The following is a 27,101-nucleotide window of genomic DNA, read 5'->3' as shown; positions in this document are numbered from 1 at the left end:
CAGTTATTATTAACAACACATCCTTTTCAATATTATATCTCTCTATATCTAACTTTATTAATCTATAATCTATAATATACTCACCCCAAAGACCCACTACCCCTTAAACGGCGCAAACCTCGACATCTTCCTCAACCTAACCCCATAAATCATAAACAAAAACGGCACCGGAATGGCCGCGGCCGCAACACCCCCCAGAATGGACATTGCCGGCCCAACCCCCAAATTGCGAAACATGGGCTGCGAGAACAGCGGAAACGCCGCCGCCAACACACTCCGCAGGAAAGTATTCGAGGCCGTCGCCGACGCCGCGTAGGGCCCATATGTATCAACCAGGAAATTTATACACTGGCCAAAGATAATACAAAACCCACATCCAAACACCATCGCCGCCACAACCGGCAATCCCCACGAATACTTAGGCTCAGCCGTCCATCCAAACCAGAACAGACCACCCGCGAACAAGAATCCGCCAACAGCCATGGGCATCAGACGCGCCTCGGGGACAGGCTTGCCGCCACCTTCCTCCCACTTGCGGATGTAGTACGGCTGGCCGATGAAGATGATGAACGCCGACGAGAGCAGAACACCGACGAACAGCCCGATGAACGGCAGCGTAGCAACAACAGGCTTCCACTGGCGAATATCATCAAAAACAATCGGAAATACCTCAAGGGTAAGATAGAGCAACGCATACGTAAACGACGCATACAGCGCGATCACCGTGACCATCGGCTCGGTGACAAGCATGACCAGCGGACGCGAGAAATGCTTCGTGACGATACTATGCACGTCCACCTTGATATGCTCGTGCGGGTGGTATAGATCCTCATTTCCGGTCTCCTTGCGCATACGTACTGCCTTACGGTGTAATAGCACGGGGCCGTACACCTCCGGCAGACAGAAGAAAGTGATGCCGAAGATGAAGAATACAATGATTGCCTCGATATACTCGGTCCAGCGCCACCCTAAGTGCGGGTTCGAGACGATAGCGGCACCGATGATGGGACCCATGGTTGGGCCGCCCACGACGCAGATGGCGTACGAGGTGCTGGCGATGCCGCGCGCCTTCATGTGGAAGATGTCGCCAAGTGCAGCGGAGACATTACTAACTGGTGCGGAGCCGAATAGACCCGCGAAGTACCGGGTGATGAGAACTGAAGCTGTGTTTTTGCTGGTTGCGGTGCCGATGCTGAATAGTCCGAGGACGAATACCGCCGGCAGCATCGACCATCGCCGGCCGAAGAGTTCGGAAATGGGTGCCCAGCATAGAGGGCCGAAGGCGAAGCCAAGACTGGTATCTTCGTTAGTAGCTGTTGATAGAAACCTTTTCCGGGATTATATTGATTGGAGTGTGTTACATACATATAGAGCGACACCGGAAGAATACTAACTTCCGTTCCAATGTTCAAATAAGCCTTAAGCTCGGTCTCCGCCGGAGAGATAATACTCGATCCTAAACTGGCGCTCAGCGCCAATAATCCCAGCTGAAACGTGATCCAGCATTTGTACGCCGTCGAAAAGTTATGTGGGTTCTCGGGGTCGTTTTCCTCCCATTTCACTAGGTTAGGATCCGGACCGGCGCCTGCATGTTCGACCTTGCCCTTTTCAGCATCTGCTGGTCGAGATGATGCTGGTAGTGGCGGTGGTGGAACGACAGTCATTTCTGGGCTGAGATAAAGGCTGAGATGCTAAGGCTGCAACGCACCCTTGTTCTCCTTCTCGGCTTCAGATATTTTCTCCCATTTGGTGTTGTTTCGAGGGGGTGACGAAATTCCTACACCTTTTTTTTTTTTTCTCTCTGATTCGCCGCATCGGGGTTTCGGCATGTTGTCCGGTAGTTTTCCTCCGATATGCACGGGGTGGCGTCGGAAGGTCCGAACGGAGGATCCGATGATAAGGGGGTCGTTTAAAGGGTGGATGGGTTTGGCTGGGATGGTGCTGGGTGGGTGTTGAGCGTAGTGATAAGTGGGGAGTTTGGCACGACTTTTAGTGGTCTTGCTGCAAATGCCGAGCCCCCTTTGCATGCCTCCTGGCTGTTTTCGGTGGGCTCGGCTATAACATGTTTCGGAGTTATCGGGCGAACATTCTCCGTTTGTAGGTAGTACCCACTCTTTGTTTTGGTGTCAAGGTCTTATAATTTTTACGGGATTCTAGGCGATTTCTAGCGTGTTGGAGTTAGCTGTGAAGGAGAATGGTTGGTCTTTGAAGTTCAAAAAGGATCCAGATTGCTGGGAGTGTTCTACACTATGAATTCTCCGTGATAGAAGTGGCCCGTCTGGCCCATCTTATGTGCATACGGCATGACATCCGTACAAATGTTTTGAAGATTACTAACTGAATGATATGGCCTTCGAAGTTTGATCATGTTTTACTGACTGAATATCTCCAGATAAGCTCAAACTTAAAGCCCAATAAAGCGTTGCTGATGCCGGAAGATGTCTTGCAGTAGAACACGAGCACGGCAAAAGAACAGTTGACACACGGGGGATGAGTTGAATTACTTCGTGATAGAGGCTGCGTTGCCTTTACGACATATGTTATTGAACTCGTTTGGCCTGTTCACTTGATGGACAACGTCTATGACACCATCTATATACACCATTTCCACGACTCTTCATCTCAAGCAGACTCCGCCTCATCAACTCTCTCCTCACTCTCAACCTGACCAAACTCTTGTTGTTTCTGCATCCTCCGCATCAACTCCGCAGCCTCAAATGTATACTTGCACTTCAGTCTCAGCGCCTCACCATAGCGATACATGACAATCGGAAACGGGATACAAGCCACGGTCAGAAACCCCGGCACACATGAAGCCCAATGAATTCCCAGATTATAGTACATCTGATTCGTAAACAATGGGAACACCGCTCCACCGGTCGACCGAACAATAGCCAGAGCCGCCAGCGCAGTTGCCGCATAGATAGTATACGAATCGACGAGGTAATTCGTGATCGACAAGCTAGCAAGGATGCACCCGAAGCCAAACGGCGCCGAGAGAATGATACTCGCGGACCAATGAATGCTTGGGTAATCAGTCCACGCAAAACCGAAGATACCGATCGGCAAGGCGATGGATCCCACAATGGCTGTAGGGAGGCGGGATTCTGGGGTGGCCTTTCCGGTATTGTATAGTTTCATGTATCGTCTGTGGTAGTCGTAGCCAGCGTACACTAGACCTAAGATCTCTCCGATAGCAAGGCCTAGGAATGCGAGACCGCCAATCCCCTCCGACCAGCCGCGGTCTTCGTTGTATACGATTGGCATAGCGCCCATGAACATGTAGGTCGTTCCGTAACATAGGGCTATGTAGATGGAAGCCACGGTCACGATTGGTTCATGCATGAGGAGGACCCATGGTCGGATTAAGGCTCTTTGGAAGACTTCGGATGGCTTCTTCTTGCCCTGGTCGCGCTCGAGGATACTAACGTGGACTTTTCCGGTAGATTTGGTTAGACATTTCGCCTTTCGGAGTAGCAGTACTGGGCCGTATGTCTCTGGGACGAAGATGGTGCCAATGATGCCGATCACACCTACGAAGATACAGCACATCCCCTGCACCCATCGCCAGCCCACGTTTTCAGATACGAATCCGCTGATGATGGGGCCGACGAGCGGTCCTAGTAAGGGTGCGAAGGAGTAGACTATCATCGCTAGCCCTCGCTGCACCGGGGGGGAAGATATCTGCAATAGCGCCCCCTGCGTTGACTAATGGGGATCCTCCAAACGTGCCGCTGAAGAATCGTAGGACAAGTAGGGTGGTTATGTTGCGGCTTCCGGCGGTGCCTCCGATAAACGCCACCATGCCGATGTGGGAGATTATCCAGAAGATCTTTCTGCCGTAGAGTTCTGATCTGATATTTAAAGGAATATTAATACAGGGTAGGCTTATGAATGGTGAGGGAAGCTTACTGAGAAGAATTATCAGCTTGTTGTTCTATGTGATATGCATCTAAAACAAATACTCACCAGAGGTGCCCACACTGCCGGCCCGACAGCAAATCCCAAGATAAAGAGGCTTATTCCTACAGAAAAGACCTCCGTGCTGATATTGAAGTCTCTAATTATCTCGTCGCTGGAGTCGGAATACGCGGAAGACGTGAACGTAACGGCAAACACAGAAGAGGTTACAATGAAAGCGATGAACCATTTCCTCGAGGCCGACCAATTCATAGGGTTCTCCGGATCATCCATTTCAAACTCCACGACGAAGGGATCTGTGCTTGTTCCTTGGCCGTAATGAGCATGGGACTGTTCAGTCCCGCCATGACGGACTCCTATCGCGACCTCTGATTTGGGAGACATGTTAATGGCCGCTGAGACAGCACACAGAAAGCGACAAAGTCAGATACATCACCATCATCAGCTTGGCGTGAAGGCAATTAAATCTAGCAAGAGTGGCGTGGCCAGGTCATCCAAATCCCGTGTCGGCAATTAATCGCCTGTTAGATTCCGATAATATTGATTCTTGCGTCTGGTTGATCTAATCGCACTCATATGATCAACTACTTGCATGAATATGCATACTGCAGCTGTGCTATCTGCTAGTTGGTCATATTGCGAAATAAGAAATATATCGATCACTGTAGATCATTTACCGCAATGGTACCTGATCTACGATCTGCATCTCCCAGGGACCCAGTTTCCTGCAGTCACGTTCAGCTTCAGTTTCAGCTCGCAGCTACGCACTGCACCGGTCGCCCTGCTAGGTCACTCGGTGGCGCTAGAGCGCATATCAGCGGGTTGGAAGTCAGTTGGGTTTAGAAGTGGTGTTACAGGGTCAAGACCCTTGAAGGTTTTTCTTTTTCTTCTTGTTTCCCTGTTTTGGACACAGTTCAGCCCAGCGGTACATGGTCGGCCACCAGTGGAACTCCACCAATGCACGACATTAACCAGTCTGATAATATTGAAGTATTCTGGTATCGAAACAAACAGACTCCATAAAAGTTAAGTTTATGCGTATACGTATGTATGTACGAAGATTGACTTTCCAACCCCATCAATCCCTGTAAAGTCAGTTCTAAACGAGTCCGGGGTGTGATTCAGCAGACAGTTTACATGGGCGGGCAAAAAGGTAAGAAGAGGGCTCAAGAACTAGCAAACAGAACCCTATGAGAGGATATCTCTCATGTATGTACCATGTACAAGTTGCGCCGACAAGCTAAAGAAACTGGGCATTGAGCGTCCGACTGCAACAAATCAGATAGGAACCCTCTTCAGGCTAGTGGTCCTCGCACCCCAGTTCAAATCCCGAGTGGATCAGCCCTAGGCTTGAATTTCCACCCGTAGTTTGGCACTAAACCACAGAACACGGGGCCCGTTAGTAGTACTATCTAGTACATGGTCAGCACTAGACCCTTTCCAAGACCAATCACAACCAATATCGCTAAATACACTACATGGTTCTATCACACTCTGTCTCAAGTCCTCCCTCATACTATCATCCACTAGTCTCTACTCCCCTGCTAGCACTTATCACCCTCAAATCTGCCCTATCCATCACTTCATCACGGCCATGTCCTCACCATCCCCGTGGCTGTCTGGCAACCACTTCGGTCACATCACCATAGATGGCGTTTGCATGTACCTCTCGCCCCGCACAACAAACAATCAACAGCACCCTCCAACCCGCCGTAGTCATTGAAGCCGGCCTAGGCAGCAGCCACAGCGAATGGATCGTAGTGCAACGCCTCATCGCCAAACACGCCCGTGTATATACCTACAACCGCGCTGGATGCGGCCTAAGCGATGTGTGCGAGCCCACAGCCCAGAACCGCGTGTATTACCTGACCCGGTTACTAGAGATAGCAGAGAACGAGCCACCTTATGTACTGATTGGGCAGTCATGCGACGGTGTCTTGATGCGGGGGTTTCTTTGCATGCATACCAAGTTGAAAGTAGCTGGGATGGTGATTCTCAGTTCTTGGAGGGAACCTAATCTGTTACACCGGGGATGGTTTAGTTTGTTGGGTGGGGTGGCCTTTGATGTGGTTCTGAGGTTAGATGTGAACCATGCATTTCATCGGGGAGGTATGAGAGTCATAAGGAGTATGAGAAAAGAAATGAGGACATCTTTCGTGTGGAGGAGGGGTTTGTAGCAGAATGTATGGAAGAGGTTAATGCTGGATTGCGTCTGGGTGATGGACGGCTAATCGTGGTGTTTAGAAATCGATTGGGGGGGCTTCGTAAAGTTTTGGACTTTGGGATTGCAAATGGGTATGGTACTGAAAAGGCGAGGACAAATCTTGCTGCGCGGCTAGAGACTATGGAGAGGGTTGATGAGGAGAGTCAGGGGGCTCATCTTGGGTTATCGACTGACAGTCCGTTTGTCTACGCGCAGGAGAAGGCCATGATGCATAATGTGCATTATGTGGCTTCAGAGCTGATTTGAGCCGAGGTTATGTGGGTATTGAGGCTGATAGATCGGTAGCCTGATGGTTGAGATTGCTCGCTAATACGTATGAGGAAATCATTATTGTCTTGGTCTTGTATGCTTTGAGCTTCTATGGTATGTTATGCACTCTAAACGGATATATGTACATAGAAAAAGACCAGGTATGGACGACGGAGAACCTGAAGGAGTCCTATCACACAGATAATTTCAAAAACGACCCTCAACGCCATCCCATGCTCCAAATCACAGACCAGTCTCCAATAACTCCAATGATGATATAAATGATATCCCTCAAACAGCCGACTGACTATCCTCGGTTTTGACCCTATTATCCCTTGCCATCCAATGCAGATCCCTCAGTCGCAGCTGCCGCATATACACTCTCTGCTCTGCGGTGGGATCAAAGTCCCGCTCTAAGCCGTAAAACCCATTGGTCATAAGGTAGTGTGTAGAGTAGCCGGATAGAGTCAGCATTACACAGCCGAGAATGACAAAGAAGATGACCGCTGCGTCGCCAATGTATGCCATGATCGATAATTGATTTTGGTTTTTGTTGCGTGATACTTCGGTACAGTAAAGGAGTGTCGGTGGTGGTGCTGCAGTGAGAAACAGTTAGATCATGTGTGAATATAGGTTTGGTCTATCTTACTTTGGTTGTAAGTTGGGCTGAGTGCGTCGACTAATGAGTGGATTGTCTCAACTGAGAGATAGAAATGAAAGCACGCCGGTAGTTATTATAAAAGGCAAACGCAAAAAAAGATAGTATTGTGTGATATAAAGAGCGGCAGAATGCAATTCTGAATATAGAGAGCGGCAAAAACGTAGAAAAAGAAGGACTGAACTTTTGACTGCTTTTTTTTTTGGTTCATCATCTCCCCCCTAACCCAAAAGTATTTATATCTCTACCACATCAAACATCACAGTCTCTACTAAAGTATCTCCAAACATTCTTCTGGGGCCAGAACGTCGAACTACTCCAGATACAGTCTAGCCTCTAGCCCTATGATGTCATTAGCGAGCTGGCCAATCAGATTGTCTGAGCTGGATCAGAAAAGGGTTTAGCGTTAAGAGCATGTTAGTGCTTAGTATTGCCAAGTCTAAATAAGGAAAGTCTTGATTTGCGGCGCCTGACTGAGAGGATCCGAGATGGAGGTTAGACCGGACTAATTTTCAGTTTCTGATTCGTGAAATCCGAGCCACGGTTCTGGCATCTGGATAAGAATAGACGGAAGGATGAATAGCTAACGCCGGGATTGAAGCCGAGTTTAGATTCGGATATCTAAATTCCTAGATGGGTAGTTGTGTACCCGGGGTACCTTGGATGGTGGATCTAAAAGACCCCTTTTCCATTCATTCTATCGCTACAGTGAAGTTGAAACTGGAATGAAAACTGTCCTCTCTGGAAAACATGCAGGATAACGAAGTTTTGCTCACTGACAGTCAATTTGGGAATAATTGCCACAATTGTTCTTTCCCTTCCAGCCATCCGTGCATCCTGTCGTCTCATTTACGATGCTATATCCACCTCGTGAACTTGGCCCTAACTCAATATATGCTCTGTCGACGCACTAACCGCTAGACTAAAAACAATATAACGCATCTGTCCAGCCAGGTGACAGACAAATATGTATCCCAGCATAATCTACTTACAAATAGCAAATAGCAATACTGATGAAAGCGTAAAATTGTCAATCTTTATCAATCAAGCACGACTTTTGCCCCCTCACTCCATCACCGCTCATTCATATCGCACACCCCTTGTGACTCTAATATCCCTCCTCATCAACACTATACTCACGATACACAGTCAAACTAAACCTCGCAAACGCACTTCTAGCTCTAATCCCCCTCCCATACCTTGAAAACAACGGCGGCACAATACAAAACACCGTCGCGACCGCCGCCAACACCGAAACACTAAAATTGGCCCCGAGCCGATCCAACATAGGCGCCGAGATCAGCGGTAATGCAGCAGACAACAACGCCCTCACCAGACTTAGTGCCGCCAGACCACTCGCCGCATAGCTGAGATAACTATCCGTCAGATACCCGCCGAGCACATAGTCCATCTCATTAAGACTATATCCAGCCAGCACAAGAGCCGCGACCGACACAAGCCAGGGGAGATTCGTGACAGCGGGAGGAATGGTCCAGGCGAAAAGCCATAATGCTGCAGCGAGAATGGGTGCACCGATCCAGAATCCCGTCAGTTTGTCTTCTGGCAGCAGTGGTTGGCCTTGAGCTCGGTGGTGGGCAATGATGCGGAGGTCGAGACAGCGGGTGAGGAGGCCGAGGGTGAGGCCTAAGCCAATGGCGATGAAGGGGAGACATGCTTGTTTTGGGGTGAAGCCGAAGGATTCGTAGATGGGCGGTAGGGCTTCTGTGAAGAGGTAGACTAGGGCGATGGCGACGGCGCTGATGATGGAGACAGTGAAGACGATAAGTTCGGTGAAGAGGAGCCGGATAGGGCGGAAGAGCGCGATGCGGACGAAGCTGCGCATGTCGGGAGCTTTGTCGGGGTTGAGGCCTTCCAGGGTGTCGATTTTGGTGACTTTGCGGAGAGTAGCGACTTCACGGGCGAGAAGGAGAGAGGGGCGCGATTCATTCAAAGTGAGTAGTAGCAGGGTCAAGATTCCGGTTACCATGGCTGCGATGTAGAATAGCCATCTCCTGATGGGGTGTTAGTCACAGTATTGGCATATACTGGGTAAAGGTGGGTGTGTACCAGTGGGTGTAGGCCACGACAAAGGTACTGAGAATGGGACCTACAACGAGGCCCAGGTTGGCAAACATGGTCCAAATGCAGATGACCCAGACTCGCTCGCGGGAGTTGAAGGTGTCTTCGATACTACCCACTACAACAGTCGTGGGAATGGCAGAGAGAAAGCCGCAGAGACATCGTCCAATCGCTACTCCTATCAATGATGGCACTGATGCAATCAAGATGCATGATAGGCCGTAGAGGGCTGAGCTTGCCACATAGAGCTTTTTTCGACCAAATACTTCAGAGTATGGGGGAAATACGACACCCCCGATGGCTTGGCCGATAAGATATCTGAGAAGTCAACCTGGTTGTACTGGAGGAAGCATGTGAGTACTAACATGGATACGAAGAGAAAAGTTGACAGGGTTCTTGAAATCTTGAAGTCGTGCACAGCATCGTTTGCCGCAGTTGACTATAGGTTCAGCATATGTACATCATTCATAAAAGCTTGATTACCCACGCCGGCGGTGCTGATAGCAGTTCTGGAATAATTAACCTCGACAAGATCAAAACCAGGGGGCTTCATACGTGAAGAATTCCAGAAATATAATAAGCGTAGTATCATATACCTTGCGTCGCAAGCTCCAGTTTCGCGGGTGTCGACAATTTCCCAGAGCCCACTGTATATGGACCCCGTCCGGGGCAAGCTTGAGGCCATACTGGGGCAGCAGCGCCAGAAGCGTTTCCTTTTCGCTCTCCACGGGTGCTGTGATAACACGGGAGACGGTTTTCATTGTGAAGACCTGGAAAGACCAAGAGCATACTGATCCCTATACGGCCGGACTTGGGGTGCAGCTATATACAAAAGTCTGTCTTCAATATTAGCTCCTTGGAGCACAAGCTATAGAGTAGTACACATTATCTAGCAAACAAAGAAAACTAATAACAAACGAATTGTGACAGGGTTACACAGTCACCGGCTCATTATGGGGTTAGGCCTGATCTGTCCGGGGAAGCGGTTGATCTCCTTGATCTAGATTCAGTCGGGGTGTCGCCAGTGATGATCAATGGGTAGAAGCCTATCATACTCATGATGCTGCAGCGGTCTGTGAAATTGCTTTTCTTAGTTGGAAGCACAGGTTGTCTGTGCGGTATAGCACTCCGTGGTCTGTGTCTGCCTTCGGTCCGGTACCACGTCGGGAGGTAAAGGGCAGCGGTTATTCGCATGTGCCAAACTTTCACGCATCCAATCGATGAGCTTGGTCCAGAACCGGGAGGTCGGCTGGGTAAAGCCTCATGCACGACCTTTTTGTGGTTTCGGCAAGAAGTCGAACTGCGGATATTACAAGAATGAGCTAGGATTTTCCAGGCATATGTTATTTCGCATATAAACTAGTCTACTTCCCGACCCACTATTCTAAACCATGTCTGCTCGTATCACGAACCTAGTCCTCCTCTCCATCATCATCACCTCCATTTGACACGCCGCTGTTTCCGTTGTAGGCCAGTAGATTGGGGCTACCGGCAACATTGGTGACAGCATTCCGCGTAGCCAGTCTCTTGAGCTCAGCTGTTGCGGCCGCCGGGGTAGCCAGGTTCCGCAAGCCCATCAAATAAATGACCAAACCTGTCACATGAGGCGTGGCCATGGACGTACCGGAGATGGTGTTGGTAGCCGAGTTGGAACCAATCCACGCAGAAAGGACTTGCTCTCCCGGAGCAAAGATGTCAACTACGGATCCATAGTTTGAAAATGACGCACGGGCATTGCTTCTGCTAATAGCGGCAACAGTGACAGCGTTGGGTGCAGAAGCTGGACTAGTCCGTGCTGCATCTCTCTGCAAGGCATCAGTGAAACATTCCCGAATGTTGGACAGTCTAACAGAGCGTACATTCTCATTTCCAGCGGCAACACAAGAGAGTACACCCTCGTCAAAAGCATTCTCAACTGCATTGTTGAAAGCATAGGAGTATCCTCCACCTACTTCATAGTTAGCAACATTCAGCCACCAGGGAGGTCCACATTACCAAGACTCATATTGATCGCTGCCTTGCTGGTCCGATTCTTGCTCACAATATCATTGGCTGCCCAATTGAAGCCATCCAGAATGACCGATGTCGAGCTTGATTCACCCACAAACACCTTCACGGATAGTAGGTGAGCGTTTTTCGAAACACCGTATGTTTTGCCGCCAATGGTACCTGCTACATGTGTGCCGTGTCCAACACCATCAACGTGTTCACCCCCTGCAGCATTGTATGCTAGGCTAGCACGACCACCAAACTCATTGTGTGTAGCCAAGATGCCGGTATCCACTACATAGGCATAGGTACCCTCGCCAGCGCTGTCATCATAGATGTAATCGGTGCTAGACGCACCACGGTGCGAGATACTACCCAGTCCCCAAGGCGCTCGTCTTTCGGTAACTAGCGTATCGAGGTACCATACCTGATCTTGTTCCACGTAAGCCACCTGTACGCCGATTAGTTTGGGCTTCACGGCCTCGGACAGTTAGGCTCAAACATGGTCATGTTTGCGGATCTCCTCGATAGTCCTTTCATCAAAAGACCCCGCGTACCCAGCAAAATTGGCGATTTTGTATGTTCTTTCGATGCCGGCGGGAAGGTCATCGTCGGGTGTACTGCGGCCTTCTATGCTGCGTCTGTGGAGCTCCGTTACCCATGCGGAATGGGACTCAATTTTCGCGTTGTCAATGCCGGCCTTGAAAGTGACGATGTACTTTCCCGGGATAGTCTGGATGGTCGGGTGAGGGACCTGCTCTGTGGCACTGAATACTGCAGGCAAAAGCAGGGCGAGCAGCGGGAGAATGCGTTTGAGGAAAGCCATGTTGAGCGAGTGGCTGCCGAAAGAGGAGAATTGTCAATGTTAGACTTAAATGCTCAAGTTCAGTAGTGCAATGGATAGATCCTTTATAGTCTCACAACAAAGTCTAAGTCCTGTTGTCTAGGCCACGGTTTCAGTCACATTCACCTTTTGTTGATTGTCATCAAGTGGGGACCTGGTCAGAAGGTACTTGGTCAGTATATTTAAAACTCAGTCAGATGGTCACATTGCGTCTTCGGACTACTGGGTTATGCCCCGTGAGGAAAGCATCATGCATGCACAGAATACAGATGGCATGCAGGGATGAGATTACAGACAAATTTGGTTTTGGGGCAGCTTGACCAGCTGTCCCTTAGCTTCTCTACGGGCTGTTCTGCTTGTTGGGTGTTAGATTCAATGTACTAACTCTTATGACACAATACACAATAGGAAGACCTATTTCCGGGTTCTAAATAGCGGCTCTACACTGCAAGAAGCCTTCATAGAAATTGGTCACTCAAAGAGCCTTGTACAGGCGGGGGATGGTGAACAGACTATTCGCCAACCAATGTAACCCATCAATACTTGGCATCTTCACGCGATAGCATCTGGGGTTGTGCAGCTTCTATATCAGGTAGATCCTACCCCAGCGAATGGAAGGAATGTGAGGGATATTTACAACCCTACTGTAGGAGGCGGGCATATGTGGATGACTGAAAGGAGTATATTGTTACCCAGTGTTACACGGCATTTGGCCACAAAAACAACCTCTGGTTAACCTGTGCATGCAGCTATATTAGTGGTCCAGAAGTTCTTGACATTGTCGAAAGGGACTTATATCCGAAGGTTTTGCAACAAATGCCTTCTGCCACTCATAAGGCCCCAGAGGGTATCGGTTCCACTGAGGCGCCATATGAGTAGCACATGCCTGAAAGGCCTTCTGATACACTCATAACAAAAATTTATTTTGGCTGATGAGATGATTCAGATACCAGCGGGTTAGGAGATAATCACAATCCGTCGTAAACCACACCCGGTCCGGGGAATCTATATCAGCGCTGCCCGGTTGAGGTCCGAATAACAAGCTAGGTATATGCAGGGCCAAGCGATGTCATGCTGTCCACTATGGGGGGCCCAAAGTGCTGGGGCCCATGGATGCAGAGACGTGAGACGCACCTCCCCTGCATTTGCGACATTTGGAATCCGTCCAACATCACGGGGTCGACCGTCAGGCTCCGAATGATCATTGGTAATGTCTCTCCGTGGTGTGCAGCACAGACTGTCACGACCACTTACCAGCTTCTCTCCTGCAAGTCATCTTCCAGTCAAGCTACCTTGGCGTGTCCGGTGACGGCGGGATAGGGGCTGTCTGACAGACTGCATATAGCTTTCTAAAAGACTGTTGCATTGAGAGATGGCTAGAGGGGCCGTGGCCGGGAGAGTCTCTGGGAGTTGCTTTGTTTGACACAGGAGCGTGTTGGGTAGAACAAGAGAATGTGGTGGGAGGTTAACGTTGCAAGCGTGTTCCTTGGCTGGGGTCTCGTTTCACAGGTCCCGTGATGTTGTGTTTCTATCATCAATATCATCCTCTTGAAAAGTGGAGAACTCGTTAGCGGTAAGCTATAGGTTTCCATTAGCATGAGTGTTTATCTGCACTAGCGAATGGATCGCAGATCTAACCAAGTCTGAGACTAGTGTCGATGTAAAGCACAAGGGGAGGAGAGGATGCTGTACTGAACAGCGAGGATCGGATAGAGCATGTTTGCTTCTAGTACAGTCGCCATTGACAATTTTGCATCCTCTAGGAATTTGTAGCGCCCTTCACCCAAGGACTATGCGTTTGTTTGGTGCTTCCACGCTCTCTCTGCAAGCATTTGTTACTTGACACTCGAGGAAGACATTGAATGTATCTCAAATTTGACTGGACCAAAGCAATGACGATTGATGGGTGAGTGGAAAACTACGCTCCACTGTATAGATGTCAGAGTAAAGCAGAAGGGTCCTGCACCTATAAACTCAAAGAATTCATAGGATTCTTTAAGCCCCAGGATGTCTCTATCAAGTCTGCCCATTCACATCTAATTCGGAGTACATATTTATCCGATAATCAACATTCTCTGTCAAACGGGCGGTCAGTCTCTGCCACAATAAGCCTTCACCGCCGTGATAGGGCAATCGGGCCGAATTCCCAATCCGATCGTCGCAAACAACCAGATTCCCGAAAGAGCCCCAAGCATTATCGACAGATCTTCCCTATCTTTCGATCTTGAACTTCTCTTGTGCTTACTTGTATATGGTTTGCTTTGTTCCGCCACATACCTACCCTTTGATTCCGTACTGCCTGATGCCTTGGAGATGAAACGTAGCGTGACCTGGTCTTTGCAGATATATATTTGTGATTTCGGATATGCGCGCCATCCGCGATCGTATATACTAAGTACACAATAACTACAACTTCTTTCAGTGTATTAGACACTACCAGGAACTACAAATGCTTGCTAGTATTGTGTTATTAGTACCAACCTCCTAGGACGATGTTGAGTCTATCATATAGCGCTCCAGCAGGATGACCATCCCTGTTAGGCCGGGCGTAACCACAAGCTGCCAGACTTAAAGGTACTTCCGCCAGCCCCACGTCATCCCGCTTATGCATTACCTCAACGAAGAGGCAAGACACCTCATCCAACCACTTCGTCAAATTACATCGTGGTCTGGGTGACGCAGTGTCTATTTCTCACCAAGCTAGCCATGGCCACTCCTAAAAGTGGCTTCGTCATAGGCGCATTCACGGTGGCCATAGCACTTTTCGCCATATACCTCTCACCATTTACTGATGTTCTTGTTGAAAATATCACTGGTTACTACGGACTCGTCTTTCCGAAAACACCCGTCTCACCACCCAGAGTTTATGACACTCATCATGGCATCGAATATATTGGCAGTTTGTCAAATGGTGTAGAACATTTCCAAAACATCTTCTATGCGGAGGAGCCAACTGGTCTCCGACGCTTCGCTCCTCCTGTTCCCGTCCGCCCGTCGAAAGGGTCCGTGATCGATGCATCCCGGCCTGGAGCGTGGTGCCCCCAGGGCACAGGAGATATCCTGCCTTTCACGAGTAGAGTGTCAAATATCAGCGAGAATTGTCTGAGCTTGAGGGTTGCTCGCCCGACCGATGTCAAAGTACAGGATAGACTTCCTGTTGTGGTGTGGTTGCATGGAGGTAACTATATTCATACTCCACTATTTATTGAATTGTATCTGATTCTGAGAATGCGTAGGTGGCCATGCTCTGGGTTCTGCTTCTGACGTCCTTTACAACCCGGAAGGGCTGCTTCAGGGGGCCGTGGCGGCGGGGAAGCCGTTGATATATGTCGGGATAAACTACCGATTAGGATGTAAGACATGTACACTGTGCGCTCATATAGATGTTGTTGACAGTCCCAAGTCTTTGGATTTGCGACCAGTAGGACCATGATTGAGAAGAAGCAGACGAATGCCGGACTGCGTGATCAGCGCGCTGCATTGGAATGTACGTGGACTCGTTTAAGCACTACGGAATCCTTGCTGACCCAATGACCAGGGGTTCGGAACAACATCGATGCATTTGGGGGTGACCCCAATAGAGGTACAACAACTGAGTCATGTCATAAAACAGGCATGGGCAGCTAATGCATCTATAGTAACTGTCATCGGGCAGAGCGTCGGGGCCAGTGACATCGGCCTGCACTTGACGTCTTTCAATGGCACCAAAGGTGTCCCCTTTCAGCGAGCCATGTAAGTTCACTAATGTGTATCTGCCTTCTTCCAAGCTATTTAACATATAAAGCATGATGTCTGGCGCCCCGGGTCTCAATTTCAACAGTGACTCCACTTTGGTAGCCGAGAACACAGCACACATCGCGCGTGAGGTTGGTTGCGTTACCACCAACGACGCCGAATCCTCTGAGACCCTTGAATGGCTTCGACGTATCCCCTTCGACACTCTCACAAATCTGTCCGTTACGGCGTCACGTGCAGCTCGCCCCCCATTTGGAGAAGGGTTCTTCTATCCGACCATTGATGGCGACGTTCTGCCCGCCCGACCCTCTGAGCTCCTACGTGAGGGCAATTTCGTCAAAGATATTCCTATCATTGCTTCGTGGGTGACCAACGATGGAGCCTGGTATGCCCCGCCAACAGCTTCCACCGACGATGAAGTGCTTGCTAGCTTTGGATTATGGTTGTCAAAGCTCTCCCCTGCCACAAAAGAAAGACTTCTAGATTTGTATCCGGTCACAGACTTCGCGCATATGGTCCGCGAAAGCTACGATGGCCCTATATCACCCCAGTACTACCGCGCCGCGCAAATGAATCGCGATATCTGGTTCACCTGTCCAGTTCTCGATTTTGCATGGCAGTACGCTCAGAAAGGATGGACTACCACATCTGAGATATGGCTCTACGAGCATAATGCGACCAGATACGCGCCAGTATTCGAGATGATGGGCGTACCGATGTGGCGCGTTGCTCATCTCAGTGATATTCCCTATGTCATGAACAATGCTAACCTGGTGGGTGGGGCTGATAACTCCCCGGAACAAATGGAGTTGGCACGGGAGGTGAGCAAACAGGTGATTGGGTTTGCGCATGATGCGAGTCCTAGTGACACATGGCCTGCTGCATTCTCGGAGATCAGTGAACAGGGACTTTCCAAAGATTCGCCTGATCAGCTGTCGATTCAGGTTTTCGGGGGTCCTATGAGGTCCGGGGCGATCAGAGTCAGCAAAGACGCGGATGGGGGAGAATCTACAGAAGCAGAGAAGGCAGTGTTATGGGAAAGACTGTTTGACCGGTGCGATTTCATCAATAGTGCGCGGATGCGAGCGGAGGCTGGAGTATAGTCTTACCTGCAGGATCTTAACGCTACTGTATGCCTGCCATGAGAGGTTTGCGAAGGTATAGGTTAAGCGAGCAATAATATCTAGATGCGCGTACACAGGTGTTCTTATGCTTTATCATCATCTCCACCCTCCCTCTTGCTTTTTTATGGTGTGAAAAGGAATTTTCTTTTTATATGACATGAGTGGATATAATGGGGTAATTTAGGTATTAGTCTAGGGAGCACAGCCCGGGGGAAGTCACTGGAAATTAACCCTTGTAGATTCTCACGATAATTCAAGTTTTATACCGTCTTCACAATCAATGTGCTGCTGACCTAACTATTTTGCACACGGAAGCTCCAGATCAACTTGCCAGATCGGGTGCATTGCAAGGCCGTCACCTGCCGTATTGCTAGCCTCAAACGCTGCATTAATGAAAAGTGTCTGATGGTCCGGTTTCAATGGAATCGCATCATCCGTACAGTGACTTGTTTTTACAACAGCCGGCGATGTTTCAGGATCAAGTCTGGACAGCTTCGTGACAACACTCGACCGTCCATAGTCGATAGCCGTAAAATGAGAAGGTTCATTCCCAACAACAGTCCTATCCCTCCATCGTGCAATCATCGCACCCCATCCTTCATGAATATGTCCAAAACAGTGCATCCGCGGTCTAGCTCTTGCAACAGCCTTGAATAAATCCGGACACCCAGCTCTTCCGTTCTCAGTATAATCCATTATCCCCCTAGGAGGACCATGAGTAATCACGATATCAACATCCTCCTCAATCTGAAAGTCATGTCCACTTTCAGGATGGTACTGAAACCCCCAGTCCCCGAGGGAGGGGGTGTATGGACTGGCATAGATGTTGAGTAATGCTCCATTTGGTAAGGTTAATGAGTGTGTACCTTCGTCTAGGAAGATAATGCCGTTGTCTTGTTCGTTTTTGAAGAGGGTTCTGACTTCTTCGTAATATCCGTAGACCTTCTTGACGGAAGGATCGTTTTTGAGACCTGCTTCGCGGATCTTTTGTTCGAAGGTTGGCGTGTCTAGGGTGAAGTCGTGGTTTCCAGCGATGACAAGCTTGAGTGGCGCTTTGAGACGCTGGAGCTGTTTGATGGTTGTTTGAAATTCGGTTATATAGGAGGAGTTTGTGAGGTCACCGCAGTGTATCACGACGTCTGCCGAGTGCTCGAAGCATGCGTCGGGTAGCTCTGCGCCATGGGTGTCGGAGAGGATGAGGAAGCGGGTTTTGATGGAAGTGGGGGACATAGTTGCTGTGGGAATTAAGGCTGTTGGTAGAATGAAAATAATGGGTGTGAGGCAGTGGCAAGACGGGATTTATAGGAAAGGAGTATCTAGGGAAGTTCCTAAGAAATACCGTGACGCTACAATTATGCCGTGACTCTATACAAGACGGCTGGTTCAGCCCTACAACATCATTACGTCTGAGAACTTCCGAACCTCTAATTCAGTCAACACATGAACAGCTAATAAATGATAAACTGACAGCAAAGCAAGAAGGTCTTCAGGAATATAAAGGAATGTAAGGGGACGGTTAGTATACTGGTGATGTACAAAGCTGAGTGGGATGGCGCAAGAGTCTAGGGCGAGACACTAGAAAGAGAAGATTGCAAAATACTAGCCAGATAGTGCGACTACCTATAGTTAATACTCCTAATGATAGCTATGATCGGTACGGGCACACTTGTCTAGTAATCGTGGAAAGCTATCCTATATTAGTGGCCTAAGGCATCACATCTACATGGGAAACTTACCTCTGTATGGCTGCCTAAGGCTGCGACAAAGGCGGCAGTTTGTATAACCTCAAAGTCCGGATTTTATCACCAAACTGTTCCAGAAATCCTCCATAGTACCAGGCCGAACTCTCCTGTAGCTTCTCGCAAGGTTTCAGGTAAATCACGTGGACTACACTATGCGGGGTAAATACCACGTGATGCGTGTGCCACCCGATCGCCGTCCATCCAATTTCTCGATTCTTTGGCACAGAGCGTGATTGCATAGTCCAATCCCCTGCAGCATTCATCCCTTGTAGCTTTAGGCTTATTCCCGGTTCATTGCTATCTTCATCATTGTGTAGATTGCGACTTCTTGTTTCACCCTGCATTCACAACTTGTGATTAACTCAGTTGTGAAGATATTATAATCAAACCTGTTTTCGACCAATGGCTGCTACCAATATGCGTATCCGTAGATACCTCGGTCTCTGCATTTCAGGAGCCGAGTGATGTGGGGACCTGCTGACATGCATGCTGAGGAGAGTTCACATATCAGCTCTCGCCTTCCGTCAAGCTGTTTTCCTCTCCCGAGAATCAGATATCGAGACATAACAACATGGCAGCACGCACTCCCAGCAAGCCCTCATCATCCACAGAAGGGTTCTTTCAACCCCTTCCCACTATTCCCCCGTGCTATAGCTTTACTACTGCAAGCGCCCGAGGAAACCACTGCTCATCCGACGATGTAATTTTAGGCCGGATCCTGGAGCTATACCTTCCCCACAACTGCGGCAACGTGGGCCACTCCATCCACAACCTCTCTCGCCGTGCCCTTGAGCCTAGTGTACTCCAGCACAGTGTTGATGCAGAGACTAACCCGCCTGTTCTCCGTCCGCTCACCACATTTGGCGAGGAAAATCGAGTTGATCCGCTTTGGACATCAACTGGTTGGAAGGCGCTTAAGGAAATTGGTCAAGAAGAAGGCCTCGTGAGCGTCGCATATGAGACGGACAACACAACCTGGAACCGCCGCGTGCATCAATTTGCCCTGAACCATGTTTGGTCTGGTAGCGCTGCTATGACAGGCTGTCCTGCGTCTATGACGGACGGGGCAGCAAAGCTGCTTGCAGCTCATCTCGGCGAACCAGACGGGGACCAGCCTGGTCGTAGCGAAGTATTTCGTGAGGCATACCGCCGCCTCATCTCGCGAGATCCCAAAATCGCATGGACAAGTGGACAGTGGATGACGGAACGAAAGGGTGGCAGCGACGTGCGAGGAACTGAGACGATCGCACGTCGACTGAGCCGTGACGAATTGCTTCAAGAACCCTCCCATCATGATGCGCACGGCATGCCGCTTGGACCATGGCGTATTGATGGGTTTAAGTGGTTCAGCAGTGCGACCGACTCGGAAATGACGGTCATGCTGGCGCAGACAACCAAAGGACTCAGTTTGTTCTATGCACCAGTGCGGCGGCGTGCTGGCCGGTCGGCCTCATCTTCGAGCGGGATTGAGTTGAATGGCATTCGGATGCAACGGCTGAAGAACAAAGTTGGCACCAAGCAACTGCCCACAGCGGAGTTGGAGCTCAAGGGTGTGCGGGGCTGGCTGATCGGGGAAGAAGGCAGAGGTGTTAAAGAGGTTGCGACCATCCTCAATATTACCCGCCTCTATACAGCGGCCGGTTCGACGGCAGGATGGGGCCGCGGACTGGCCATTTGCCGGGCATATACGCGGGTTCGCAAGGTCCAAGGCTCACTTCTTGAGGACGTCTCGCAGCACGTGCGCTGGATGGCGGCTGAGACGGTGAAATACGCGGCGGCCATGCACTGGGCCTTCTTCGGCATTGCCCTGCAGGGAACTGTTGAGCAGGATTGGGACCTAATGGTTCGTAATACCAAAGCTGCTGCCGTAGTCCCGCGTGATAAGAAGCAAGCTGCAACTTTGCTTCGGCTCATCACGCCGGCTCTAAAGGCCCTGACCAGCGTGGGTTCTGTCCAGGGACTCCGAGAATGCATGGAAGGACTAGGAGGGGTCGGCTACTGCGAAAACAACGAGGATGGTGGGATTCTCAACGTAGCCAGAATCTTCCGAGACACGCTGGTCAATCCGATCTGGGAGGGTACGGTTAGTGTGATGGCTGAGGATGTGGCGAGAGTCATTATGGACCGACGGCTCGGTGATGGTAAAGTCATCGAGAACGTCTTCGGGCAGTGGGTGCACAACATACTGCAACATTGTCAACGAAAGTTCCCGGATGAGTGTGCATTCGTCACGAAAAGACTAGAGAGTCTCGTCCAAATTGCAAATAGGGCTGACAAGGCGGAGCTGCTATGGCGTGGAAGGGAGATAATTGGTCATTTGCAGGCCATCGTCTGCTCTTGTTTACTGATGTATGATGCTTGCACTGATGGAAATGAGGTGGCTGTGATTGTGGCATCAAGATATGTTCAGTCATTTGCGGACTCTGGTATACAGCCACCATCTCAGTGGGAGGTTGAGTCACGGAAGGACAAGATGATATTTTTGGGAGATAATCTGTCCCGTGCCGTACATGGGAAGCTTTGAATGGGTCAGAAATTAAATATGTGTCTGACTGCTTGGAAATGTTGCGTTACTGTGGACTTCAGTCCATAATACTACATTGTTGAAAGATGACAAACTCGTGAACATACCTCTCACGGTGATTAGGTGATAACCATAGAAATTGGCTACAGGCTAATAGCTCAATCAGCAGAGCCTTCACAATCAATACAAAGTTCGAAGACTATAAGAATTATATCATCGAGTTGCAGCGAGTCGAGAAATATATGTTAGGTACATAAAGCCAAAGCAACATCTAAATAGAAAACGTCTTCACAACCTTCTCCTTCTCTCTCTTCAAAAACCGCCCAAATGTCCCCAGATCGAGATCCCACTCCTTTGTCTTCTCCAAATCCGCAAACTGTGCCATGTCTCGCATCGCTAACTGCGCCTCAATAAGCGGGTTAACAGCAGCCTGGGCTTCAATCTCCTCCTCAGTCAAATAAGCAGCCTTGAGATCCCGCCCTGTGGCCTTCATGAGCTCCTTCACTATCTCCTCAACGGTCAACAACTCCCCCGCAATTTCAATCTCGTTGCCATGAAATTTCTTATCAGTCAGCGCCATTGCTCCAAATTTCCCAATATCCATTGGATCCACCAGCGGGATCTTCGTCTCAGTCGTCCACGCAGTAACCCAACATCCCTTATCCACCAATCCAGAATACATATACACCATCGGCGCTAGGAAGTTTGTCATAAAGCTCGCAGGACGCAAAATAGTCCATCTCTCAAAGCCCATCGTCCGGATTTCGCTTTCCAGTGCTTGTTTAGGGAGCAGCATCTTCCCGACGAAGCCAGTAGGCGTGAAGGTGCGGATCTTGTGGGGTTCGTTAACGGCGAAGGCGCTGCTGTAGACAACGTGCTTGACGCCAGCTTCTTTGGCGAGAGTGAGGAGTCGCCGGCCGCGAATAACTTCGATGTCGGGGTTTTGGAAGTCGGGGACCATGTTCAGGAAAAGACCAGTGCAATTGGCGAGACTGGCTCGGAGGGAGGCTTCGTTGTCGTAGTCACCCGCGGTAACGTCAGCACCCAGGGCACGAAGGCACTGTGACTTTGTGGAGAGCGGGGTGCGGGTGATAGTGTGTACTTTGATGCCCTTTTCATGGAGGTACTTTGCTATGGCACCGCCTTGGGTGCCGGTTGCGCCACAGACGAAGACGGACATGTTGAGTGCTGGTGGTTTGGTGATGAAGTTTGTTCTGAAAGTGACTGGAGAGGTTGGCAACAAAGATGATATATTTTGATGAATTGTTAGAGTAGGTTGATGTTGATGAGTGCGTTTTAAATTGTTGAAGACATTCTAGCTATTTATATGAGCGAACATTGGGATATCCTGCTGTGAGCGTATACAAAGTCCACCGCGGCGGTCCACTTCCTGGGCCAAGTATGATTGGTTGAGCTAAAGTAGCGGGCGGAACTCCGCCGCCCCACTGATTGTTTCCTCCGCAGCCATCTTACGTTGGGGTTTTCACTGTCCACACAGGTCTCCAGAATTATTCCAGCCTTGCAATTCTTCAGTCAATTGAGACCCATGAGCTCAGCAGCAGAGCGTACTAATGCGCCACCGCGGCGAAAATCCTGCGAGGCCTGCAAGATAGCCAAGCGACGCTGTGATCTTGCCTGGCCAGCTTGCTTCCGATGTGCCCGCCGCAATCAGATCTGTGTCTATCCTGGTAGACAACCACAAAGCATGAACATGGAGGCAGCATCGCTTGCAGTAAACCTCCTGGAAGACCCTCTGTTCCCCGCCTTTGCCGAAACCCCGTGTGGGGCTGATATCAATACGCACTTCCCAGATGTAGAGCAGTTATCATGTGCCCTCGAGCTTCCGAGCCCCGAAACCGAATTTGCCAATCTACTGGCCCAAATGCCGCCTATGAAATCTCCTTCGATGTCGCCAATACATGACAATTCAAGTACCGCTGTGATCAAGACAAGGTCTTCGCTGCGCATATCGACAATAGTCACGGAACGCCTACAGTTCGGCATGGATGTGCTGAAACAAGCACCCAAAATGATGGTCCTCGAAAGCCAGACGCCCTGGTGTCATCGCCAATTGTACAAGGACGGCATGCCCAGGTCAATGCAAGGTACGTTGATTGCTTTCCATCTCAGCTTTGTGCTAAAGATTGCAGACGCCCTCGCCTGCTGCGCCCTCTACATGGCTCGAAATGATATCAATGCTCCTGTCATCCTCTCTTCCTTCAAAACCCGCATTGACGATTTGTGTGCTTCTCCGCCACCGAGCACGCCTCTCGAAGCACTTGCACAGACTCAGTCACTGATACTGTATCAGATAATGCGCCTGTTCGACGGGGACATCCATGCCCGACTGTCCGCTGAGCCTTTCATTCCCATGCTGGAAACATCGGCCTTCAATCTTCTCAACTATATATACTTCCCAGCTGCAGAGCCCGATGCTGCTCTTACCGCGCCCATGGATGCCGTCATGCAGTCCTGGAAAGAATGGGTATACCAGGAATCTGCGCGTCGCACCGTCCTTTTCACGTTTTATCTGGTGCAAATATACCGTTTCGTGACGGGCGAGAACAACCTTAGCTGCGACGGACGTCTCGGTCTCAACCACTCATGGTACCTATCCGCACCCCTGTGGAATGCGCAAACTTCATTCGACTTTGCCGTTGCATGGAACGAGAATCAGCATTTTGTGGTCTGTAATGCAGATTTTGGCCATGTGCTTGAATGCGCGCGACCGTCTGATGTGGACGGTTTTGGACGGATGCTCCTCAGTACGCTTTTAGGAATCGATCAAGCTAAGGCTTGGTTTTATTCCCGAGGAGCTATTTTATAAGACCCCATTTTGAAACCTTTACTGCACATGTTGCTGTGGTATTTCATCTTGACCAAATGGTGTGTGGACGACGACCTCGATCTTCACAGAGCACACAGATTCGGTCCCCCATGCGGCTCAGGTGGATATCCTTCCGACATAAGTCCCTAACCTTGTCTGCTCCAAATTGGCGGGTATTATACCACCTGACGACTCTGGTCCGTATGTTATACTTTGTCTTCCTCTCTGTGCCTCGTCTTCCAAAGATACAACTTGCCCAATGGATGGGTTGTTGGCTATGCCTTGGAATGGCACTCTGTTTTCCTACCTCTTGCTCCGTTAGCCTCTTCACCAGAGGACAATGACAGTTGATTAATGGATCCTGTTCGATTTTTTTTTTTTTTTTTTTTTTTGTGCTCTGCGGCCCTTGTATCAACTTGCTCACTCATCTTGTCAAAGATGCGACGTGTGTAAAAGGCAGTGTGGAAACCAGAGGCTTTAAAATCAAGTTGGAGAGCGATATATACAGGAGTGGGTTTGAACATCTAGAGCAACCTGGTTAACTGACAACATTTCGAGGTTTTGAAGGAGTTATAGCGCATGACACGCTGGCCAGTCTTCATCGCACTTCTTTCAACGAAGTCGGCAAGCCAACAGGGCAAATGCAAATTTAGAGCCATTGCATCATGACTGACTTCTTCACCACCAACCTTTCAGCCGAGTGTGATCCGGCCCTCATTGACGAATGTAGACAGGGCCTGGTAATAAGGCGTGAGCCTTGAGTACACGTCACCGGTGCTACTCTATGTTGGCTTAATCTAGCCTTCCAGCTGGTTGTTTCCTCTTATCAAGCAATTGATGTTCCTTGTTTGTGTGACCGCAATCCAACGTTCTTATCTATAGGGCATGTTTCAGATCCCCGCCTAGATTGGCGCTGGCTGCGTCTAGTTGTAGCTATCTAAGCCCCAATTGGCATGTACCCTCACAGTAAGAAGCCCGTTGATTGCATCATGAAGGCCTAGACCGGATGTCCGCGCGATGTCGTTATATGGTCCCTGTCGGTCTCCCTTGTGTCGAGTACATAATTCGCCAGTACTCTCCGATTAATCTCGGCTCGACTCTCCCGGTGATGGTTAGACGCCAATCATGTGCTCTGTGCAATGTACTAAATTAGCTCACCGATAAGACAGCATTGACACAAGGCTGGCAGATAAATTCAAGGCAGATATTTGTCTTTCGGCTTGTTTCACTTTCTTCTCCTATTGAAGTCCGGCATATTTCTCATTCTCATTGCAATGTGTAGAAAATCAGCACCTGCAAAAAATAACCATTTGTTATTGTTACCTGCAGAAATCCGACTCTTAATCTACCAAGCAGTATTCGAACATCATGTCTGCCCTATTGAGCGAAAGCCGATTACAGTTCAGTGTAAAATCTCGAAGTGCTCCTTGAAGGTACAGCGAAACCCCATGCGGCATCAGCCATCAATCATAATCGCAACCTGCAACCACCCACAATGTGTGACAACACAGCAGAAAATCCTCCAATCTGACCAGTACATTGGTACCGCACCTCAAATCGCGTCTCCAGACTACCCTCGGCCGCAGGACCTTGCGAATAATTGTATGAATCTTTCATTTCTTCGCACCTGCCGTCAGATTTACCATGAAGCCCGACATTTACCCTATATGCGCACTATTTTCTTCACACAGCAAGTTGGAACCTTCTCGAACTTTTCATTTTGTTTACGGCGCTGGCAAGTTCAATCGATACAATATCTTAAAATATGTGTTCCGTCACAGCAAGGAATGGATACACACCTCGCTGAATGGAATGAGACTTTCTCGTTAATCAGTCTCGGTTTCCCTAATCTCGCTGCCATCTCTATTCAGGTTTATCTTCATTTCCCTGTACAGGCGGTACGAGACACTTTTTGGGATGGTGGGCTCCTCGAGCTCTGCCGCCTGAAACGTCTACGGGGCATGAGGCTCTCCATATTCGAGTTTGACCCTGAGTGGCCAACCACCAGAGACCCCGTCGTTTTCTTCGAATACGCGGCAGGCTCATTGCCCAATTTATTGGATGAGACCACAGACAGGAACAAACAACTGCCATCCCATCAGATACCACAACACATCTGTTTCTGCGATGCGCGCGACAAATTCAGGGATCGGGTCCAACAAGATACGCCCATCGGTGAGGAGTGGGCATCCCCTGACTCATACCACAGTGGCCAGCTCTTCTTCCGCTTTGCTCCCAATACTTTCCCGCTCTACGTCCGCAACCTGATCCACACCCTCCCCCGCCGGTGGCCGCATCGAACCCACGCAGATATCCGGCGCGAAGATCATTTGCATAGAAATAAAACCGACTACGCGTACGTATACATCGACAGCACGGAGCACAGTCAATCCCCAATCTTCGGGTTCCAATACAATCCCAATTTGAGGCACCAGCATAACGAAAAGTACATTGCACAAGGACTAGCAGCATTGCGGCTATCCCGCGAGCGGCTCCGGCGTTCTGTTGCTAATGCTCCTTATTCCCGGCACCGGCAGCGAGAGGATGGCGACACCGGGCTATCATCGCAATCATCTAGGGACCGGGAGCGAAAGGAAAAGGCATTTCATCGAGGACCGGAGATTATGGTACCAGTTTATCAACGGTGGACTAGTCAGATTGCTCGAGAACATGCCCCTAGTCGTCGAGCAGTGACCTCCGCAGAGGATGAAAGACCGGGCGATTGGAGACGGCAACTCACAGAGGAGGCATTTGCGCCATTCATTGAAACTTTTCCTATGGCACTTCGATGATATCTTGACTCGGCGGCTGGTTATTATGGGACCTCATACCGCCAGCTCAGACGTCTCTTGATCTTCTGGATTTTTCTTTTGGTTTATCATTTTCTTGCGGGGACGGGAGAGGAGGTAGCACTAAAAGATAGGAGATAATAGCGGAGATGAGAAGTGCAGGTTACATGTGACATGGTTCCTTATTAGTCAAGTAGGCTACTAAAATTTGTGATCCAACCAGCTTTGAGCTAGTATTATGTAGTTGTGTACATTTCGTCTTTCAAAACAAAGAATTTGTGTGTGTCTCATTCTTAAGGTTGATTTCCCGAAGATAAAATTGAGTTTACATCGAACGCATGGCAATCTCATGCAACCTTGGTTGGCAGAACATCAGGACATGCAATCTCGATGCAA

The 27,101-nt window shown here is 49.4% G+C and overlaps 11 protein-coding genes across 11 annotated transcripts; 4 read left to right on the top strand and 7 right to left on the bottom strand.

Annotated features, from left to right (window-relative positions):
- Nucleotides 1-22: 22 nt before the first annotated feature.
- BO88DRAFT_365476 (MFS transporter) lies at nucleotides 23-1,933 on the bottom strand. Its single transcript, XM_025704010.1, has 2 exons — nucleotides 1,366-1,933; nucleotides 23-1,294 (listed from the first exon to the last, which is right to left on the bottom strand). The coding sequence occupies exons 1-2, from the start codon at nucleotides 1,662-1,664 to the stop codon at nucleotides 97-99; spliced, it is 1,497 nt and encodes a 498-aa protein (XP_025562949.1). The 5' UTR covers nucleotides 1,665-1,933; the 3' UTR covers nucleotides 23-96.
- A 689-nt stretch (nucleotides 1,934-2,622) lies between these two features.
- BO88DRAFT_425509 (MFS transporter) lies at nucleotides 2,623-3,805 on the bottom strand (the record flags this gene model as incomplete). Its single annotated transcript, XM_025708833.1, has 2 exons — nucleotides 2,623-3,644; nucleotides 3,670-3,805. The coding sequence occupies 2 exons, from the start codon at nucleotides 3,803-3,805 to the stop codon at nucleotides 2,623-2,625; spliced, it is 1,158 nt and encodes a 385-aa protein (XP_025562948.1).
- A 2,875-nt stretch (nucleotides 3,806-6,680) lies between these two features.
- BO88DRAFT_404862 (uncharacterized protein) lies at nucleotides 6,681-6,954 on the bottom strand. Its single transcript, XM_025706731.1, has one exon. The coding sequence runs from the start codon at nucleotides 6,920-6,922 to the stop codon at nucleotides 6,686-6,688; it is 237 nt and encodes a 78-aa protein (XP_025562947.1). The 5' UTR covers nucleotides 6,923-6,954; the 3' UTR covers nucleotides 6,681-6,685.
- A 1,206-nt stretch (nucleotides 6,955-8,160) lies between these two features.
- On the bottom strand, nucleotides 8,161-9,892 carry BO88DRAFT_453600 (putative MFS multidrug transporter; the record flags this gene model as incomplete). Its single annotated transcript, XM_025710757.1, has 5 exons — nucleotides 8,161-9,064; nucleotides 9,120-9,449; nucleotides 9,497-9,570; nucleotides 9,619-9,640; nucleotides 9,687-9,892. 5 exons carry the CDS (start codon nucleotides 9,890-9,892, stop codon nucleotides 8,161-8,163), a joined length of 1,536 nt encoding a protein of 511 aa, XP_025562946.1.
- A 651-nt stretch (nucleotides 9,893-10,543) lies between these two features.
- BO88DRAFT_462520 (S8 family peptidase) lies at nucleotides 10,544-11,946 on the bottom strand (the record flags this gene model as incomplete). Its single annotated transcript, XM_025711220.1, has 4 exons — nucleotides 10,544-10,936; nucleotides 10,991-11,082; nucleotides 11,127-11,571; nucleotides 11,623-11,946. The coding sequence occupies 4 exons, from the start codon at nucleotides 11,944-11,946 to the stop codon at nucleotides 10,544-10,546; spliced, it is 1,254 nt and encodes a 417-aa protein (XP_025562945.1).
- A 2,680-nt stretch (nucleotides 11,947-14,626) lies between these two features.
- BO88DRAFT_388379 (lipase) lies at nucleotides 14,627-16,802 on the top strand (the record flags this gene model as incomplete). The annotated part of the gene is made up of 6 exons (XM_025704863.1): nucleotides 14,627-15,142; nucleotides 15,201-15,317; nucleotides 15,368-15,451; nucleotides 15,503-15,547; nucleotides 15,603-15,696; nucleotides 15,749-16,802. The coding sequence occupies exons 1-6, from the start codon at nucleotides 14,671-14,673 to the stop codon at nucleotides 16,800-16,802; spliced, it is 1,866 nt and encodes a 621-aa protein (XP_025562944.1). The 5' UTR covers nucleotides 14,627-14,670.
- A 318-nt stretch (nucleotides 16,803-17,120) lies between these two features.
- On the bottom strand, nucleotides 17,121-18,059 carry BO88DRAFT_388378 (metallophosphatase domain-containing protein; the record flags this gene model as incomplete). The annotated part of the gene is made up of 1 exon (XM_025704862.1): nucleotides 17,121-18,059. The coding sequence occupies exon 1, from the start codon at nucleotides 18,051-18,053 to the stop codon at nucleotides 17,121-17,123; it is 933 nt and encodes a 310-aa protein (XP_025562943.1). The 5' UTR covers nucleotides 18,054-18,059.
- Nucleotides 18,060-19,108: 1,049 nt separating this feature from the next.
- Nucleotides 19,109-21,354, top strand: BO88DRAFT_443799 (putative acyl-CoA dehydrogenase). Its single transcript, XM_025710052.1, has one exon. The coding sequence runs from the start codon at nucleotides 19,137-19,139 to the stop codon at nucleotides 21,087-21,089; it is 1,953 nt and encodes a 650-aa protein (XP_025562942.1). The 5' UTR covers nucleotides 19,109-19,136; the 3' UTR covers nucleotides 21,090-21,354.
- Nucleotides 21,355-21,360: 6 nt separating this feature from the next.
- BO88DRAFT_388372 (NAD dependent epimerase/dehydratase) lies at nucleotides 21,361-22,357 on the bottom strand (the record flags this gene model as incomplete). The annotated part of the gene is made up of 1 exon (XM_025704861.1): nucleotides 21,361-22,357. Exon 1 carries the CDS (start codon nucleotides 22,267-22,269, stop codon nucleotides 21,361-21,363), a length of 909 nt encoding a protein of 302 aa, XP_025562941.1. The 5' UTR covers nucleotides 22,270-22,357.
- Nucleotides 22,358-22,594: 237 nt separating this feature from the next.
- BO88DRAFT_487928 (Zn(II)2Cys6 transcription factor domain-containing protein) lies at nucleotides 22,595-24,266 on the top strand. Its single transcript, XM_025712583.1, has 2 exons — nucleotides 22,595-23,194; nucleotides 23,240-24,266. Exons 1-2 carry the CDS (start codon nucleotides 22,636-22,638, stop codon nucleotides 23,914-23,916), a joined length of 1,236 nt encoding a protein of 411 aa, XP_025562940.1. The 5' UTR covers nucleotides 22,595-22,635; the 3' UTR covers nucleotides 23,917-24,266.
- A 1,098-nt stretch (nucleotides 24,267-25,364) lies between these two features.
- On the top strand, nucleotides 25,365-26,775 carry BO88DRAFT_365462 (uncharacterized protein; the record flags this gene model as incomplete). Its single annotated transcript, XM_025704009.1, has 1 exon — nucleotides 25,365-26,775. The coding sequence occupies one exon, from the start codon at nucleotides 25,365-25,367 to the stop codon at nucleotides 26,706-26,708; it is 1,344 nt and encodes a 447-aa protein (XP_025562939.1). The 3' UTR covers nucleotides 26,709-26,775.
- Nucleotides 26,776-27,101: the final 326 nt, after the last annotated feature.

Source organism: Aspergillus vadensis, assembly GCF_003184925.1.
Source record: "Aspergillus vadensis CBS 113365 unplaced genomic scaffold BO88scaffold_11, whole genome shotgun sequence".
NCBI lineage: Eukaryota > Fungi > Ascomycota > Eurotiomycetes > Eurotiales > Aspergillaceae > Aspergillus > Aspergillus vadensis.
The sequence above is the reverse complement of the archived record's forward strand: the minus strand, read 5'-3'. Positions and strand labels throughout refer to the sequence as shown.

Excerpts from the sequence above, each read along its gene's own strand:
- BO88DRAFT_365476 (XM_025704010.1), bottom strand. The coding sequence starts at position 1,664 with ATGACTGTCGTTCCACCACCGCCACTACCAGCATCATCTCGACCAGCA. Across the intron at positions 1,295-1,365 it reads CTTCCGGTGTCGCTCTATAT|TCTTGGCTTCGCCTTCGGCC; the intron begins GTATGTAACACA and ends CGAAGATACCAG.
- BO88DRAFT_404862 (XM_025706731.1), bottom strand. The coding sequence starts at position 6,922 with ATGGCATACATTGGCGACGCAGCGGTCATCTTCTTTGTCATTCTCGGC.
- BO88DRAFT_443799 (XM_025710052.1), top strand. The coding sequence starts at position 19,137 with ATGGCAGCACGCACTCCCAGCAAGCCCTCATCATCCACAGAAGGGTTC.
- BO88DRAFT_487928 (XM_025712583.1), top strand. The coding sequence starts at position 22,636 with ATGAGCTCAGCAGCAGAGCGTACTAATGCGCCACCGCGGCGAAAATCC. Across the intron at positions 23,195-23,239 it reads CATGCCCAGGTCAATGCAAG|ACGCCCTCGCCTGCTGCGCC; the intron begins GTACGTTGATTG and ends TAAAGATTGCAG.